The 18,325-nt window shown below is 49.0% G+C and overlaps 1 protein-coding gene across 1 annotated transcript in view; it reads right to left on the bottom strand.

Annotated features, from left to right (window-relative positions):
- CTC1 (CST telomere replication complex component 1) overlaps window positions 1-15,080 on the bottom strand; it is a 17,142-nt gene extending 2,062 nt beyond the window's left edge. The window contains exons 1-17 of the mRNA XM_041000799.1: window positions 15,048-15,080; window positions 10,564-10,727; window positions 8,239-8,476; window positions 7,896-8,107; window positions 7,440-7,581; window positions 4,870-5,163; window positions 4,641-4,769; window positions 3,958-4,190; window positions 3,674-3,851; window positions 3,383-3,583; window positions 2,743-2,869; window positions 2,086-2,200; window positions 1,677-2,001; window positions 1,498-1,587; window positions 1,098-1,291; window positions 195-283; window positions 1-103 (exon numbers count right to left, since the gene is read on the bottom strand). The exon at window positions 1-103 is cut by the window's left edge and continues 72 nt beyond it. Of these exons, the coding sequence (XP_040856733.1) occupies window positions 1-103; window positions 195-283; window positions 1,098-1,291; window positions 1,498-1,587; window positions 1,677-2,001; window positions 2,086-2,200; window positions 2,743-2,869; window positions 3,383-3,583; window positions 3,674-3,851; window positions 3,958-4,190; window positions 4,641-4,769; window positions 4,870-5,163; window positions 7,440-7,581; window positions 7,896-8,107; window positions 8,239-8,476; window positions 10,564-10,727; window positions 15,048-15,080 (2,867 nt within the window). The remainder of the gene's footprint in view (window positions 104-194; window positions 284-1,097; window positions 1,292-1,497; window positions 1,588-1,676; window positions 2,002-2,085; window positions 2,201-2,742; window positions 2,870-3,382; window positions 3,584-3,673; window positions 3,852-3,957; window positions 4,191-4,640; window positions 4,770-4,869; window positions 5,164-7,439; window positions 7,582-7,895; window positions 8,108-8,238; window positions 8,477-10,563; window positions 10,728-15,047) is intronic.
- Window positions 15,081-18,325: the final 3,245 nt, after the last annotated feature.

Raw genomic sequence — 18,325 nt, 5'->3', positions numbered from 1 at the left:
TGTGGGTCTTCAACATAGATGTCCAGGTGAGGGGGGAATTCACAGTCAGCAGTTTGCAGGACCACGGTCAGCTTCACTGCCCGGTGTGTGGTCCTAGCATCCTCTATAGCAGTGGGGAGACTTGGTGAGATGGGTCAGGACCGTTCTGTCCCAATGCTCCCATTCTCACCCCTTCCCAGAGTGAGGGCCCATACCAGGCTTCCTCCACACAGGCCCCTGAAGTGGCTCACACAGCGTCCGTGACAAAATCTTGGCTGAGAAAGACACCAAGGAGTCGTTGGAGCTGGAAGGTCAGAGGAAGACACAGAATGGAGACGCATGAAAGCACGTAGCTGTGAGGGTAAGACCCAAAGAGAACCAGAGGAAAAAAATATCTCTGCTAGGAGGCCACACACGTAGGGACCCTAAGCTTTGTCAAATCACACACTACAAAGGGACAGGGCTTGGAGAAAGATGGCATGGAGCAGAAGAAACCCACGCCACCTTGGGACCAGAGCTCTTGACAGTGTTCAGTCCACACTTGTCGCCAGTATCTCTGGCAGGGCATCACTTGAGCATTATGCATTGAGGCTCACACCACTGCCTCCAAATCCTACGTCCCTAAATCATTCACCTCTACCAGAGGCGAACTCCGTGAAAATTATAGACGGTCCACTGGGATTCCATCTTCCCTTTCCAGTGGCAGACCATCTCAGCAGCTTCTTTTTGGTACTGGTGGCCACTCTGGAAAGCTTATACAAAGAAAGTCCAGTTGTTCTGGGAGTCCCAAGTCAGCCACGTTTTTGTTTGTCTGTTTTTGTTTTTTTTTTTTTTTCACTATAAGGAGGCCCTTCTCTAGATCTGCATCTCTCTCCTTTATCTTTTGTAATTTCCTTTCCTGGCTGAGGAGTTGTCTTATTTCTGAGGAGGCCTCCTCATGGTCATAGCAAGCTGGCGGGGTGGAGGGGATCAAGAATGGAGCTCAACTTCCCTCCTACCCTTATATTCCCTTCACCACAGAAGCACCCATATGCAGCATGTGACAACTGAGAACAGACCTCCCTGGCACAGGCTAAGAGGGTATGACCAGTGAGCCGGAGGGGCTGGCAGGCCCTCACCTGCCACTGAACAGGTGGTTCAGCGATGATTCAGGCAGTGCCCTGTTTTCGCTCAGTACATCAGCAATGTCCTGGGAGCTCTCCAGCTCCAAGATCCACTCGTCCCGGACCACGAGGCAGGACACGCAGCCAGCCAACTCCAGAGGACGCTGGGAGATGCGTGATGATTCACTGGCCTCAAATGTCCTGGGTGTCTGCAGGAAACAGGAAGACGGCTGCTGAGGGAAGTTACCGTGGGCGGTGTTGTTTCAGGAAGCGATCTCAATGCAGACAGGCTTTCTGGCTGATCTAAATCCACTTTCACAAGAAGATCTGGGGGACAAGGCACTGGCATAGCCTCTCCACACTCCAACCCCAAGTCAGCTCTGTGGGGATGGCTATAATGAAACAGGGCACTCACTGGGGGGCCGGGAGCCACAAGTCGGTACACTTGCCCAGGATACACGAATGTAAACCAGCGGACTGAAGAGCCATGGAAGATGAGGAGAACCTGTGCACAAACACAGTGGTATGCTGCAGTTCCAAGCAAGGTATCAGGGCACAGGAGATCAGCTCCTAGATCTCTGAACCTCAACTTACCTTCTGATCCTCATTCTCATCTCCCTGGGGTTCAGGCAGGCCCCACTCAGTCCCCTGCTTCTTCTGGGTGCCCCCAAGCCAGCTCCCAGACACATAGAAACTGAGAGTTGGCTTGAGCCCCTCAGGATTGTTTCTTGGAGGGGCACAGCAGTTCCGCCTCGTGAGGCCCTCCTTGTGGGACACCAGGAACAGCCGGCTCTGTTCCATAACAGGTGCCTCCGGGTAGGTGGACTCTATTGAAGAAGATCCTGAGGGGAAGGCATGGATGAAGGCTCGAGGCACAGGCAGGATGAGGGCGTCCGCCAGGAAGAACTGGGCATAGACTCTGTGGGGAAGTCAAGGAAGAGGCATGTCAGCTCTCGGCCTCCCCAGCTGCCCCAGGCCCTTGCCATCCCTGAAACCCCACCACCTGGCCTGCCGCTTGTTGATGAAGTTGGTCTGGCCCAGCTCCTTCCAGGAGGGGAAGGCGCTCCGGATGTTCCTCTCCACAATCAGCTGGAACTTCTCTACCCGCACCAGGCAGCCTGCAATGACAAGGCCCTCTGGTCTGGCATGAGAACATGGGGTGGAGAGTGAAAGAGAAGTTCCTGCAGGTCTCACTGTCTCTCTAAATTGCTCCCTAAAACACTGTGAAGACCTGCAGTTGAGTTCCCCCAGAGAGGGGAGCACGGTGCCTCTATAGATGGCTTCATGCCTGGGTCAAGTGCTGCACCCGGCCGCCCAGGCTGAAAGGCCCGGATGGTACTTTCTGACAAATTTCGAAAATGCCTGGGGTCTAAATCTAGGAAACTGTCCACTTCAGGATTCCCTTAAACATGAACTCCAATAAGCCCAAATAAGAGCATTCTGTTTCTAAACTAAGAATTGGAATCCTGTCAAAAACTCACCATAGGAGCTACAGGGAGAAATGAAGGCTGGGAACCATCGCTCCTTCTCTTTACCTGCCACGCTGTTTTCCTGAACTTCTCCCAAAGCTAGTGATCAGCACATGTCCCTTCAGCACCTCCTACCCAGGGGCCCCTCCAGGTTACCCCAGTTCTACCCCACCACCGCCTTCTTTCCGAACCTAGGAGCTGTGTGTCCATGAGGGGTTGTGAGTGCTCAACCAGGATCAGACAGGGCAGACAACCACTTTGATCCCGAAGTTGCAGAAAACCTTTATGAGATGAAGCTGTCAGGAGTCCAAGCAGGACCTGCATGAAGATCAAGAAGATGAAAAAGTTTCTGCTATTTATTGAACAAGCACCGGGCATCCACGAGGTGCCTGATGCTGACCTCACAACAATTACATTCGGGGTGGGGGAAGGACAACACGAAAAGGCCCCCATGTGCTCATAGTTTAACAGCAGGAGGGAAAGAATACAAGTTGGAACTGGAGGCAAGAGCTTACACACGACTTCAGGGGATGTGCTAAGGGAGCCTCGCTTCATTTTAGACACTCTGAGAACCAAAGTTCTGGGATCTCAGGGAAAAGCACTTAGATTAGGCAAGAGTTCTATAAACCAACTTACAGTTCTACCTCCTTTCTAATTGCTACAGGAAGAATGAATTGCTAAGGGCCAAGATCATATGAACAGCCTAGGCAAAAGGCCAGCAAAAAGTGACAGTTACCTGGTAATGGCAATGAGGATGAGGGGAAAAAACAAACAAACAAACAAACAAAAAGATCAAACAATAAGCCCCCTGAGCTGGGTGAGCTCCCTTACCTGGGTTGGGTAGAAGGCAGAGGGCAGCAGATTGAGCCAGGACCAGGCCAGGCGGTGATTGAGTTGGCTGCTGGTTAGGTGGGCAGCTTCTGGGAGGGGCAGGAGGGCCTTTGGCTCAAAAGAGGCCCACGCCCTGCGCTCCGCCTCCTCTCGCAAGGCAGCCAGCAGTGGGAAGCAGCAGGGGGTCTGCAGCCGAGAATACTGAGGGCAAGAGAAGAGACATCAGATAGTGTCCCCTGGTCCAGAGGCCCCAGGCAGCAGCCCGGTCGCCCACCTTCCACAGTTCCCTACTTTCAGAAGAGGACAGTGATGTGGCTCGATAAGGATCTCATTGAAGACTTTGCGAGGGTGGCATTCCGCTGGGGCCAGAACATCCAGAGTGGGGGACACGAGCTGAAAGCCCAGGCCTTGGTTCCCGGGAGAGGAACGCTGTAGGAACTGGGCGAGTCTCAGCACATGGGGACACAGCCTTGGGCAGGGAAACAAGACAATCACTTTCCCGCCAAGAATGCTGCCTCCCCTAGGAGTCTGCTGCCCTACTTCCACCGCCCCCTGCCCCAGATCCCCTTTCTTACTTGCAGGCCAGCTCCTCCAGAGCCTTGGAGGCCCAAAGGTAGAGAGGAAGACTTAACTGACGTTCCCATATCAGTTGCTCATACAGAGAGGCCCCGTAGGCCTGGTAGGCCGACTGAGTGCTAGGCTTTTGAGGAGAGAAGCCACGAACCACAACAGCCCCATGGAAGCAGGGGGCCAGCACCGGGATCTTCGTCCCTCCACCCACTGACTGCAGGAGGTGAACATCCAGGAGCTGGGGAAAGCAGACAAAGTGAGAGTGGGAGGAAAGCGCCCAACTCAACAGCGCCAGGCAAGCCCAGAGGACATCCCACACTGGCTGTTCCCCATGCCTCACCTCCCATCAGGACCCAGCCCTGAGGTCAGCCTCCTAGAGCCCAGGTGGCTCCTGGCTGAACAAGGGTAGCTTTGGCCTTTCCTCAGAACACCTGCCGTCATTCTGGTCCTCAGCCTATGCTGCAGGTTCTGCGAAGCAGGTTCTCTGGCCTTGATCCTCTTCCAACACTCCAGAAACTTCTTGCCAACCTAAGGCCTTCCTTCCTTCCTAACATAACTACCCCTAACAATGCTCCAGTTAGTTGTATCATTTTTTTGGTGCATGCAAATTACCCTGTGAAAGGACCAGCCCAGCAGAAGAGTAGCTGCTCAGAGGTTCCCTCACCCTCAGGTCTGACCTTTCGCATACCTTCAGACGGACTCCTGGCCGCATCACCCGCCTGAAGCAGTGGAACTGCTGGTAGGCGAGGCAGAGCCCCAGCTGCCCATCCAGCTCATAGAAGCCAGCAGGCTCATTAAACACGCCCGTGACTGTTCCCTGTGGAGAGGTCAAAGGCCAGTTAGAAACTGTTTCTATCCGCTTCAGAGACCCACAACATTTGCCCCCAAGAGTTTCCACATCTTCCTTTCACTCTCACCTCATAATGCAAGAGCTTGGAGTCCCGGTCAAGATCTCTTTGCCTCTCACTGTCCTGAGAGCTGCTGTCCTGGGAGCTGCTAGACATAGAGTAAGCTTGTGGATCAGGCTCCAAGAGGGATTCTTCCAGCTCCAGCTCCTGCACACAATCTGGCTTAAGCGGCATCAGCTGAGAGGAAGGACCGGTTGTCCAAACACGGTAACGGTGACCACGGACCTTGGACGCTCGTAGTCCTGTCAGCACGTAAGCCCTGTCAAGCTGAAGGACTCGGTGCCATACCAGGTGGTTGGGGTTCTGGTTGAAGCAGAGGCAGGCAACAGGACATGTGACACACTGCTGGCAGCACTGCTCCCCCATCAGAGTCCTCCCCATCACCTGGCCCTTGTAAGCCTTCCCTCCCCTGCCTCAGCCTCTCCTCTAGGTTTGCAGATCACCTCTCAGCCTGGAGGACTTGCAGGGTGTCTCCTCTCTCACAGAAAATGCCAACTATCTCCTAATCCCTTTCCCAGGATAAACATCACCCCCTAAAACTTCCTTTACAATACATAAATATCCTTCTAAGAATAAAAAAAATTTTCACTAATGTAACAACATGTAATCAATACAAGTATCCAGTATTAGAACAGATGTTAAGGAAACTATGACAAACTGTTTCCTCTTTTCCAATTTATTTCAAACCATTAGGGAATGCAGACTTAAACCTAACTAATTACAACTAGTCATTTACGATCATGTGTCAAAAACGATATGTATTCTGCAAAGGCACAACGCACGTTGAAAAGAAAGGGTCAGAATGAGACAGAGCGGTGACAGACTTCTGGTGAATAAAGATGAACTTGAACAGTGCCCTGAAGGAGTCGAGTCTCTCCTATCAAAAATGCTTGAGGCCTGCTGTAGTTTGAACATGATTCAGCTTCCCAAATCATGCAGATCCTGAGAACCCAATGCAGCTTTTAACAGCAGATAAATGGATTAAGGGGTGGAGGCATCATCCAATTACGGTGTCTGAGAGGTGGGCCTGGTGGGAAGTCTGCAACCTCCTCCTCTCTCTTAGCAATTCAAACCCCATGTATCCTCTAGGCAGGCTGGGTTAGGGCTGAAATCCTCACAAAGCCTGCCCCCGCACAATAAGCTCTGGCTAATCTGCTGGAACAGTTACACACTATACCACACACCTTGGAAACTACACAAATAGTTTTGTTTATTTCACACATCACTACCATACAAGATCCACAGTAAGTTAATAAATCACCAGAAGAACATAGTCTACTCCAAGCACATTTTTCCTCACTAACATAGACTGTAATGCTCAAGCGAATAAGCCAACAGATTTTTCTAATGGTGTCTGGGAAATTTAGAATATTCTCAAGTAAAGATAATATTTAAGACTCTTTTTAGGCTGGAAAGAAAAATGAAAATCAGAAATCTGGGTAGCTACTATATATGTGTGTATATATGTATTACATACATATAGACATATTTTATAAATTAGCAACTCTTCCCCTTGCAAGTGCTGGAATTCCATACGAGCATCAATTTATCTTCCAGCAGCTCCGCTTCCCATCCAGCTCCCTGCCTGTGGGCTAGGAAAGAGGTGGAGATGGCCCAAAGCCTTGGGACCCTGCACCTGCGTGGAAGATCCTAAAGAAGCTCCTGGCTTATGGATCAGCTCAGCTCTGGCCGTTGCAGCCATTTGGGAAGAAAACCAGTGGATAGAAGATTTTTGTCTCTCTTTCTCTCTGTAAATCTGCCTTTCCAATAAAAATAATCTTTAAAAAATATATATTACCTATCTGAAAGGCTGAGAGGAAGAGAGAGGGAAGGAGGGATAGAGAGAAAGAGATGTAAAGGGAAGGAGAGGGAGAGAGATTGCTCTTCCATCCTCTGGTTGACTCCTCAAATGCCCATCACAACCAGGGGCAGGTCAGGCTGAGGTCAGGAGCCAGAAGTTCCATCTGTGTGTGCAACAGGGACCCAAGCCCTTGGTCCCCCATTCTCTGCCTCCAAGTGCACTAGCAGGAAGCTGGGTGAGATGTATGGAGTAGCCAGGACTCCAACTGGCACTCTTAATACAGATTGTGTGCTTAAGCCTGCTGGGCCATAATGCCTGCCTCTTGGTCATCCTTCTAATGCAGAAGAAAACAAGTAATTCTGGCAGATTTTTAAAGTGTCATATACCCAGGGGCAGTAGGGGTGGGTGTGTGTGTGTGTGTGTGTGTGTGCACGCACGCTTACACATGTGTTATGACACAACTGGCTAGGCAGCATCCACATCACATTGACGGGTAAAATCCTGCCTCCACTTTCGATCCAACTTCCTGCCAATGCCCTTGGAGGCAGCAGTACCTGAGAGCCAGCCACCCCTGTGGCTCTGGCTTTCAAATGAATAAACCTGTTTTCAAACCTTCATGTACACACGGAAGCACCGTCTGCTCAACTGAATTGCACAACCACCAGGCCCTCCCCCTCCCTGGAACTGTGCTCTCCAGGCCTGTCCCAGACATCAGCCTTCCCCCACTGTCCTCATGTCTAGCACCCCACCGCGGCCCCAAAAGGACCCTGACCCTCACCTGCACGATGACAGACACACGGCTATCAGGTGCAGATGACCTGCTTAGAGACAGGACGAAGTAAGCTTTCTTTTGGTTCCTCACCAGAGCGCTCAGTCCAATCAGAGTTCCAGCCAGGTTCAGCTGCAATACCTTGGGCTTGCTAAGAGGGAAGAGAATAGGAAGAAGTTATGTTCATTTCTCTTCTCTTCCCCACCCCCAAAGTCTCCCTTCCCACTGTAAAAAATAACCTGGTAGTGATATAAAGTGTCCATAGCCCAAAACCATTATTCTAAAAACTTAACTCTTCTTACCCTTAAATAAGGTAAAATTCCCCCTGATAACCCAACTTGTAGCATTCTTAACACTTCAAGCTCCATCCATCTCTTCATTTGGAATATCCCATTTCTATTAAGATCAATACCTTCCCTTCCTTCCACTGACCCACCAGCCTCCCCCTGGAGAGGCAAGACTTACCTGACTGAGAGCACGCAGGAAGCAGTCTCCGGGTAGAACACAGGGATGGGCACAAGGGGGTCAGGATCAATGGTCAAAGGAAACACTGGCACAGGGGCATCCCAGAGTTCCAAGTGCCCCTGACCTGAGGAATTCCATCTGGCAGGAGGAAGGTAACTCCAACTGGGGAACAGAAAGAGATGGCCCAACCAAGAAAGGTCCAGATCTATGAGCTAGAAAAGACCAAGAGCAATGGTGATCCAGGACCCTGGTATCCAAGCCACTCCCTCAAGCTTTCATCACCTGCCTTGACCCCCTAGACACCTGTTAGGACCTGAGCATATGACCTTACCCTTCCACTCACCTCACAGCCCAGGGTTCCAGTGTTATCGCTCACGTACAGGCTTCCGTTCTTGAACTCTTGCTCCGAGTCCTCAGGCAGGTCAGTCAATGTCCCTACAAATATCAGTTGCTCCCGAGGCAGGGGGCTTCCATTGGGTTCAGCTTTTTTGGTCCAGGCCTGGTGCTGACTACTACTCCAGGACAGGTGGCTGCAGCATGGGTGGAGCTGGTGTACCAGGAGGTCCTCTGCTGAGACAAAGCTGTAAAGCAAACAGTACGCAAAGCCCTGCAAAGCCAGGTCCAAGCCTGCGAGGTGACTCCCAACCTAGAAAGATCTCAATGCTGAGGAAAGGCTGATGGGAAATGTGGATTGAGATGAAATTTGCTTGGCTGAATGAAGGGGGAAGAAAACGAGAACAGAAATTCAGTCTAAGGGCTGGGTGATAGGCTGGGGCAAACAGAAAAAGCCAGTGCTGAGTGTCTGGAGCGTGGTGCCAGGGAGAGCATCCAGGAGGACCTAAGGAGTCGAGTGTGTGCAGAATCCACTACAGATAACATAACCAGTTCCCTGGAAAGCTTCTCAACTCTCAGCTCTGTAAACTCCAAGGTGGCGGCAGAGGCCTGGTGCCTCAGCGGTGGAGGCCTCAGCCGAGTTTCTTGCCTAGTCTAGCATATTACTGTGCAAGAGACTGGCTGGGAAGCTGCCTGAGACTGTGAATGTTGTACTTGACATAAATAAATGATCAAAGTGGTAAGTTCACATCTTTATAATATCATTGCTCTTTTGCATTTATGCTTCTGTGATTTTTTTCTTTAGGTGGAAAAGAAACAGGATAGGGTTACAGAACATCCCAGCTAATCCTTACTGTGCTCAGGAACAGCACCCATGGGTGGGTGCTGAAGATGGAGCACATGGTTCCAGACAGTCACCTCTGTTAGCACTTTTGCTTTCTCAAAGAGAGCAGGAAGCTACCACATGATTGACACCCTATTATGTACACTGTCTTAATGGGTCCCAGTCAATAGTGCATTTACTCATATAAAACATTGTCAACAAGGCATTTACATTTAAATAAGACATTTTCAATAACACAGATTTGGAAAAGGCTCAAGATACAGCCTCTTGCTGGTGTCAGTGCAAACTGGTGTTCCTCCACCAGGGACAACTTGAGGCTGACGGCGCACAGCCCCTGTGAACTTGCTTCCCTTCATGACAGCTGGGATCTCCAGAGAAGAGGCTGAGAATGACCAGAATACACTAGACAGGAAGGGGTTCTTGGCTGAATCTTTAACATTTTATTTTATATATACACAAAAGGAAGAAGAAGAAGAAAATGAAGAAATGGGCCCGGCGTGATGGCTCAATGGCTAAATTCTTACCTTGCAAGCTCTGGGATCCCATATGGACATCAGTTTGTGTCCTGGCTGCTCCACTTCCCATCTAGCTCCCTGCTTGTGGCCTGAGAAAGCAGTCAAGGACGGCCCAAAGCCTTGGGACCCTGAATCCGCGAGGGAAACCCAGAAAAAGCTCTTGGTTTCAGACTGGATCAGCTCTGGCCATTGCGGCCATTTGGGCAATGAACCAGTAGATAGAAAATCTTTCTCTCTGTCTCTCCTTCTCTGTCAATCTGCGTTTCCAATAAAAAATAAATTAACCTAAAGAAAAAGAAAAGAAATGAAGACTATATGGCAAAATGTTGAAGCTCTAAAGCTGAGTACATGGCTATTTGTTCATACCACATCAAGAATGTGTGGTTTGGGGCCTGGAGCGATACTGTAACAGTTAAAGTCCTCGCCTTGAATGTGTGCCAGGATCCCACATGGACGCCGGTTTGTATTCTGGTGGTCCCACTTCTCATCCAGCTCCCTGCTTGTGGCCTGGGAAAGCAGTTGAGGATGGCCCAAGGCTTTGGGATCCTGCACCCACGTGGGAGACCCAAAGAAGCTCCTGGCTCCTGGCTTCGGATTGGCTCAGTTCCAGATGCTGTGGCCGCTTGGGGAGTGAACCATCGAACAAAAGATCTTCCTCTCTGTCTCTCCTCCTTTCTGTTTATCTGACTTTCTAACGAAAATAAAGTAAATCTTTTTTTTTTTTTAAATCATACCAGCTTCTTTCCCCAAGTTTTTTTTTTTTATTGTCCTCTCTTCCTGTAAACTTGAATTAAGCTGATTTGCAAGAACGTCAGAAAAAGTAGTGCTTTAAGGAGAACAGGAAAATTGTAAGAAAAGAGACGTTTTTGAATAGGTAGTTCAAAACCTCCCCTTACTTTGGTCACTTCACCCTTTTATAACTATAGGTCTTTTCCACCCCAAATTCCGTCCCCCCGACTCAGCCATGTCTCCTTACCTGTAGCTGAGAGGCAGTGTGGAGTTCTGGGATCTCTTCTGAGACAGCCAGACGGTCTTCACGCAGTCAATGACCAACTGTGGAAGCTGGGCACTGGGCTCCTTGCTGGCGGGACACAGCGTCTTCTGGATGAAGGTCTCGGCAGTCTGCAGCCAGACTTCCTCCTGAGGAAAGTGGAGCTAGCTGAAATGTTTCCAGGGCTAGCTCAGAAGCTTTATACAATAATAAAGCAACAGAAAAAAAGAAAATTGAAGGGTACATGCCATGATCAAAAGCACAGGAGTTTGGGAGGCTGGCATGATGGCGTTGCAAGCTAATCCCCTGCCTGCTTATGGTCTGGGAAAGCAATAGAACAAGGCTCAAGTCCTCAGGCTCCTGAACTCATGTGGGAGACTAGAAGAAGCTCCTGGCTTTGGATTAGCTCAGCTCCAGCCATTGCGGCCACTTGGGGAGTGAACCAGTGGATGGAAAATCTATTTCTCCTTCTCTCTTTGTACAATCTTTCAAATAAAAATTTAAAAACGTAAGTGAATTTAAAAAGTACTGCAATTTAGAACTTGAAACCTTTTCCTAGTCCAGCTGTAAAGTCACCTAAGCACTGGCCTCTTCAGTGATCCTTAAAGTGGTCAATTGGAACACCTGTTTCCCTGCCTACCAGCAGAATACCGCACTGTCCTGGAGGTTCGCACAGCAACACCCACACACACCCTGCATTAACAGCAACAAGCCTGGGACTGATGCTGTAGCAAAGATCCAAGCATCAGTTCTAATCCTGGTTGCTCTACTTCTGATTCAGCGCTCAGCTTATGTACCCAGAAAAGCAGCAGCAGACGGCCCAAGTGCTAGAGCTCCAGCACCCACATGGGAGACCAGGAAGAAGCTCCAGGCTCCTGCCTGGCTGAGCCCTGGTCACAGTGGCCATTTGGGGAATGAACTAGTGGATGGGACACCTCTATTTCCCTTTCTGTAACTCTGAACTTCAATAAATAAAATCCATTTTAAAAGAATAATAATCCCCATGTTTAGTGCCAACCCTTCTTACACAGATTCAGTTCCAGAGTCTCCAAGAATGGGCAAAATTATCTTTTTAAAGGAACTACTTTAAGGGCAGGATTTGTGGCATAATGAGTTAAGCCACCATCTGCACTGCCGACATCCCGTATGGGTGCCAATTCAAGTTCTGGCTGCTTTACTTCCTGTCCAGCACCCAACTAGTGGGCCTGAGAAAACAGTGGAAGATAGCCCAACTCTTTGATGAGGTTTCTGGCTTATTTGAGAAGTGAATCAGCAAAATGGACAATCAATCTTTTTCTCTGCATAATTCTACCTCCTAAATAAGTAAATAATTTTATAGATTTAATTTGTTTTACTGGAAAGGCAGAGTAGAACTTCTATCCAGTGATTCACTCCTAAAATCACTTGCAAAGGCTGGAACTGAGCTGACCCAAAGCCAAGAGCTGGAGCCAGGAGCCTCTTCTGTGTTTCCTGTGTAGCTGCAGAGTCCCAAGGTTTCGCTGCATTTCCAGGCCATAAGCACGACACTGGAATGCAAGTGCAGCAGCCAGGACAAGAACTGGGGCCTGTACTGGATACTAGCACTTATAGGACTGTTGATTCATCATGCCAGCTCCCCTAAATAAATAAATCCTAATTTTTTTTAATCCTTTAAATTGCTAAATAAAGAATGGGACATAGTGCCTTGCTGTCATTTTACATATAATACAAATGTATTATGCATCAATGTAAATGCAATTAATAGTATGTAAAAAAGATACAGGCAGGGTTGGCATTAGACTTAGCAGGTTAAGGGTCTCCTTGGGATGCCCACATCCCATCTCAGAATGCCTGAGACTGAGCCCTGCCTCTGCTTCCAAAGTAGCTTTCTGCTAATGTACATTCTTGGTTGACAGCAGGTGGTGACCCAAGTCCTTGGGTCTCTGCCACTGTGGGAGGCCCAGACAGGGCTTCTGGTTCCTGGCCTCAGCCTAGTCCAGTTCTGGCTATTGCACACATTTGGGGAATAAACCAGACTATCATTGTGCTCTTGAAATAATAAAGGATTTGGGAAAGCACACTTTAAAAAAAATAATATAGCCATTTTATGATTTATCTATATTTGAAAGTCATATTTTATAGGAAGAGAAGGGGAAATAGAGAAATTGCCTAGCTGCTAGTTCACTCCCCAAATGGCCATAATGGCCAGGGTGGAGATGCTCCAGACCAGGGAGCCAGAAGCTCTAGGTCTCCGACATGAGTGCAGGGGCCCATGACCCTGAGCTGTGCTCTGCTACCCTCCCAGGCCATGAGCAGGGAGCTGGATCAGAAATGGCGCAGCCAGGACATGAACCAGCACTCACAAGGAATGCTGAAGCCACAGGGCAGGGGATTAGCCTGTGAGTTACCCTGTCAGACCTAGAAAGCATAATTTCTAATCATTAATTTTCTAAGAAATTGAAGGATGTAAATTTTTTTTAACTTTATTTTTATTGCAAACTCAGACATACATAGAGGAAGAAACACAGAGAGGAAGATCTTCCATCTGTTGATTCATTTCCCAAGTAATCACAATGGCCAGTGCTGTGCCGATCCAAAGCCAGGAGCCAGGAGCTTCCTCCGGGGCTCCCACATATGTGCAGGGTCCCAAGGCTTTGGGCCATCATCTGCTGCTTTCCCAGGTCTCAAGCAGGGGGCTGGATGGAAAGCGGCGCTGGTGGGATCAGAACTGTCACCCATATAGGATCCCGGCGCGTTCAAGGTGAGGACATTAGCCACTAGACCACTACGCTAGGTCCCAAAATGAATTTTTTAATAGATTTATTAATTTTGAAAGACAGAATTACATAGAGAGAAAGCACATGCCTCCACCCACTGGTTCACTCCCCAAATGGCTACAACTTTCAGGGCTGGGGCAGTCAGAAGTTGGGAGCCATGAGCTTCATCCAGATCTCATGTGGGTGCAGGAATTCAAGTACCTGGGTCATCTTCTCCTGCTTTCCCAGGTGTATTAACAGGTAGTTGGATCAAAAGTGGAGTAGCCAGGACACAAACCATCACCCATATGATGTCAGTGTTGCAGGAGCAGCTTAACCTGCAATGCCAGCTCCAAGGGTATGGAATTTGAGTTCTCACAGGAGATACATAATAACAGGAGACCATTCCACTGGATTTCTTTCCTGTTCTATTTTTTTCAGCTAAGATGTGAACTCCCGAGCAAATGACACAGACCAATCAATCAACTTTATATCTTTAATACTGCAGACCTGGACATACAGTGGCCACTCCCGCCTTTTTAGAATCAGTATTCTATTCTGGAAATGAAAAAAATGTTTTCTCATCTGAGAATGTAGATGTCAAAATCATTATTCTAAACATGAGAGTTGTTTTCTCATCTCAGAGTGCACCCGATTGGCAGAGCAATTAGATTGTTTTGGAAGTACTGTAAGAGCTGGGGTGCATAAAATTCCTTCATTGGGTTGTACCTTCTTTCACCTTTTTTTTTTTCTCACTAATATTTCTTTTCCCTCATTTTTTTTTTTTTTTAACCAGAGCCAGATCATAGAGTTTTTAATCACAGGCGTGTTGTGAAACAAGCGGCACAGGGTTTTGGTATCTTCTCTGAGCCCAGTACCCTCCAGGGCCCTCATGGTATGTCACTTTAGGGAAAAGGAGTAGCTTGGCTCCGTCCCAGAGACAAGCAGTTTGATTTAAAACACTGATGACATCGTCCAACAGCGCTGAGGGGTAGGGCCTTCGTGCTCCTCGGTCCTCCGGGCTGCTTGACACAATCAGGCATGCATCCCTGCACCTGCAAGGCCCCACGGGTCCTCTCCCACAGCCAGGGAATCTTCGGCAGCTTGTATGTCCTAGAAAACCTCAGCAGCCTTCGAGAAGGCCCTACCGGTAACCTTCGTCCTCAGCTGCCCCACGGACATAACCGCATCCTACATCTTCCTATTTTCTGTCTTTTAGCTCCTACTCCCGTTGGTCTAAGCACTGAGCCCACCTTTTAATATCGCTGCCTCCACGTGAAACCTCCTACGTGTTGTTAAAAAGGCAAACCGATATCCTTCCGTGGTTCCTACATTTCCACCGCGTTTCTGCTTACACCCACCCAACGCCTCCACTGGCCCGCAGGTTGGAGCTGCCAAGGCCACCTGTCCTCCCTGGCCAGCGCTGCCCCCCTGCTCATCCTCGGCCCCACCGTTCCCACATCCACTTGTTCCAGCCGTCTTCCCCGCCCTGGAGCCCGGGGCGTGGACGCAGACGTGTTGACCGCTCCTGGCGAGCACCGCGCCGAGCAAAATAACACAAACCGAAAAAGACGAGCGCGCCACCCGCCTCACGACTCTCCTCAGGCCGGGCCCGACGCGGCCGCTCAAGTGAGAAGGCCAGGAGAGATAAGGAAACAACATAAAAACAAAGAATATCCAGACACGGTGGGAGGGAAAAAAAAAAATGGACAACGGAGAGAGAGCGGCACTCACGGAGCTGGCGGGCAGAGCCCCGCGCGAAGCCATGACGCAGCGGACAGCGCCGGCCGAGGCTGCGCGCGAGGGCTCACGGGAGGGCCCGGTGACGTTGGGGCACGACGTGAGGGGCGTGGCCGCCCCCTCGGGAGCCCAGCTCCGCAGGTTCGCATCCTGATCTCCCCCCCAAAATAAAAATAAAGCATCCTGATCCTGCTCAGCGGACGCAGCCAGCACGCTCATTCAAACTTACAATAACTGATTGACGTAAGTGCGTTTTGCCTGTTTTTTTTTTTTTTCACTGAATTGTGAGCTCCTAGGAGTACAGCTCAGTTCTATTTACTGGTATATTCTACACCTAAAAAAGGGGCGAATGGCTAAATGACTAGTTTATTCATACCTGCTTCAGGTGTCTATTATTCCTAATTCAATACTCACAGCTTAATAGGCAGTAGATGGAATTTTCTCACACAGGTGGGCAGGGACATTCGAAGGTTCTGAGGGTAGAGCCCCGAAGGAAACACAGACTCCTGAGTAATGATGAATGGAAACTGGGGACAGCACTTGTGTAGTAGCAGGCCTGGAAGAAGCGCCTGGCTCCTGGCTTCAGTCTGGTGCAGCCCTGGTCATTGTAGCAATCTAGGGAGTAAATTAGCAGGTGCAAGATCTCTGTTCTTCTCATACTATAACTTTCAAATAATTAAATCCTTCAGGTTCATTTTAGCAAACAAAAAATGATAATAATTAGCCCCGGGAGGAGAAAGCAGAAAGGAAGTAAGAACCCAGGCTGGAACTCCTCAGTCACCATCCTCCCTGGGAATGTGGCTTAATTTGTTCTGTTGGTTCACCCCCCAAGGGGCTGCAACAACCAGAGCTGAGCCGATCCAAAGCCAGGAGCCAGGAGATTCTTCTGGATTTCCCACACGAGTGCAGGGACCCAGGGCTTTGGGCCGTCCTCGACTGCTTTCCCAGGCCACAAGCAGGGAGCTGGATGGGAAGCAGGGCTGCCAGGACAGGAACTGGTGCCTATGTGGGATCCAGGAGTAGACACGGTGAGAACTTTAGCCCCTAGGCTATCCCACAAGGCCTGTTCTCAGGTTTTTTAATGTCCAAAAATGGGGCCCAGCAGGGTGGCCTAGCGGCTAAAGTCCTCATCATTGGACAGACTATCTTCCTCTCTGTTTCCCCTGCGTTCTGTATATCTGACTTTCCAATTTGAAAAAAAAAGTAAGTCTTTTTAAAAACTGTCCGAAAATACATACATTCATAGAAAAGTACTAAATGGTTGCCTGGCAGCTAAAACTCGCCTTTCACACTCTGGGTTCCCATATTGACACCAGTTCTAATCCCAGCAGCTCCACTTCCCATTCAGCTCCCTGCTTGTGGCCTGGGAAAGCAGTTGAGGATGGCCCAAAGCCTTAGGACCTGCAACCATGTGGAAGACCCAGAAGAAGCTCCTGGCTTTGGATTGGCTCAGCACCAGCCATTGTGCTCACTTGGGGAGTGAATCATTGGATGGAAGATCTTACTCTCTTTCTCTGAGTTTGCAATAAAAATAAATACATCTTTTTTTAAAAAAATAAAAGTACTAAATGTTTTATTACAAATCAGAGGAGTAAGGGGCCATGTCACATGCCTGCTAGTTAAGCCGCAACCTGCAACTCTAGCATTCCACTTGAGTCCCAACTCCTCCATACACATCCAGCTCCCATCATATGTGCTTGGGAAAGAAAGCAGCAGAAGATAGTCCAGGTAATTGGGTGCCTGCCACCAACATAGGAGGCCCAGATGGAGCTCCATCATGCTGGCTTAAGCCAAACCTTGCTGCTGTGTGAGGCATGAACCAAAGGATGGAGAACATTTTTTCTGTTACTCAGCCTTTTAAGTAAATAAATAAGTCTTAAGAAAAAAAAAAAAAAGCTGGTCTGAGCATGATAGCCTAATAGCTAAAATCCTGGCCTTGCATGCACCAGGATCCCATGTGAGCGCCAGTTCTAATCCTGGCAGCCCCACTTCCTATCCAGTGCCCTGGGAAAGGCCTGGGAAAGCAGCAGAAGATGGGGCCCAAAGCCTTGGGACCCTGCACCCACGTGGAGGACCTGGAAGAGGCTTCTGGCTCCTGGTTTCAGATTGGCTCTGGGTATTGCAGCCACTTGGGGCATGAACCATTGGATGGAAGATCTTTCTCTCTGTATCTCCTTCTCTCTGTAAATCTGAGTTTCCAATAATAAATAAACAAATCTTTTTTAAAAAATGGGCCCAGCTGGGCCCGGCGCGGTGGCGCAAGTGGTTAAAGGTCCTCACCTTGCACCCCCGGGATCCCATATGAGCGCCGGTTCTAATCCCGGCAGCCCCGCTTCCCTTCCAGCTCCCTGCCTGTGGCCCAGGAAAGCAGTCGAGGACAGCCCAAAGCTTTGGGAACCTGCACCCGCGTGGGAGACCCGGAAGAGGCTCCTGGCTTTGGATTGGCATAGTATCGGCCCGTTGTGCTCACTTGGGGAGTGAATCATCGGATGGAAGATCTTCCTCTCTGTCTCTCCTCTCTGTATATCCGCCTTTCCAATAAAAAAATAATAAAAATAAATCTTTAAAAAAAAAAAAAATGGGCCCAGCGCGGTGGCACAAGTGGTTAAGGTCCTTTCCTTGCACGCCCCGGGATCCCATATGGGCACTGGTTCTAATCCCGGCAACCCCGCTTCCCTTCCAGCTCCCTGCCTGTGGCCCTGGGAAAGCAGTCGAGGATAGCCCAAAGTTTTGGAACCCTGCACCCGCGTGGGAGACCCGGAAGAGGCTCCTGGCTTCGGATCGGCATAGCATCGGCTGTTGTGCTCACTTAGGGAGTGAATCATCGGACGGAAAATCTTCCTCTCTCTCTCTCCTCTCTGTATATCCACCTTTCAAAAAAAAAATAATAATAATAAAAATAAATCTTTAAAAAAAATGATTGCAAAAGTAAATTGCAACAAACTGTGGTTTCTGAGTCCGTAATAGAGGGTAGAAATCATATATCATGACACATGCCTCATTCCATGGATGCTGAATAAATATTATTGTCATGGTAACTGGCAGGAGTATGGAAAGGAAAAATATGTACCTCATGCTCTTGTGGGAATTAAATTTCTTCATGTGGGGAAAAATGTTCTAGAAATAAAGGAAAGAATGTTCTAGAAATTTTTTTAAATAAAGAAAAACATAAAAAAAGAAAGTTCTAGTAAAGGCAAGGGGACAGTTAGAGGCCAACAAAGCATATTTTGCTGGGGGCATAGAAGTGAAGGGACAGCGTTTTAACACATGCA

Source organism: Ochotona curzoniae, unplaced genomic scaffold (assembly GCF_017591425.1).
Source record: "Ochotona curzoniae isolate NIBS_2020 unplaced genomic scaffold, NIBS_Ocur_1.0 scaffold_2453, whole genome shotgun sequence".
Classification (NCBI taxonomy): Eukaryota; Metazoa; Chordata; class Mammalia; order Lagomorpha; family Ochotonidae; genus Ochotona; species Ochotona curzoniae.
Note: the sequence above shows the minus strand (reverse complement) of the source record. Positions and strands in the feature narration are given on the sequence as shown.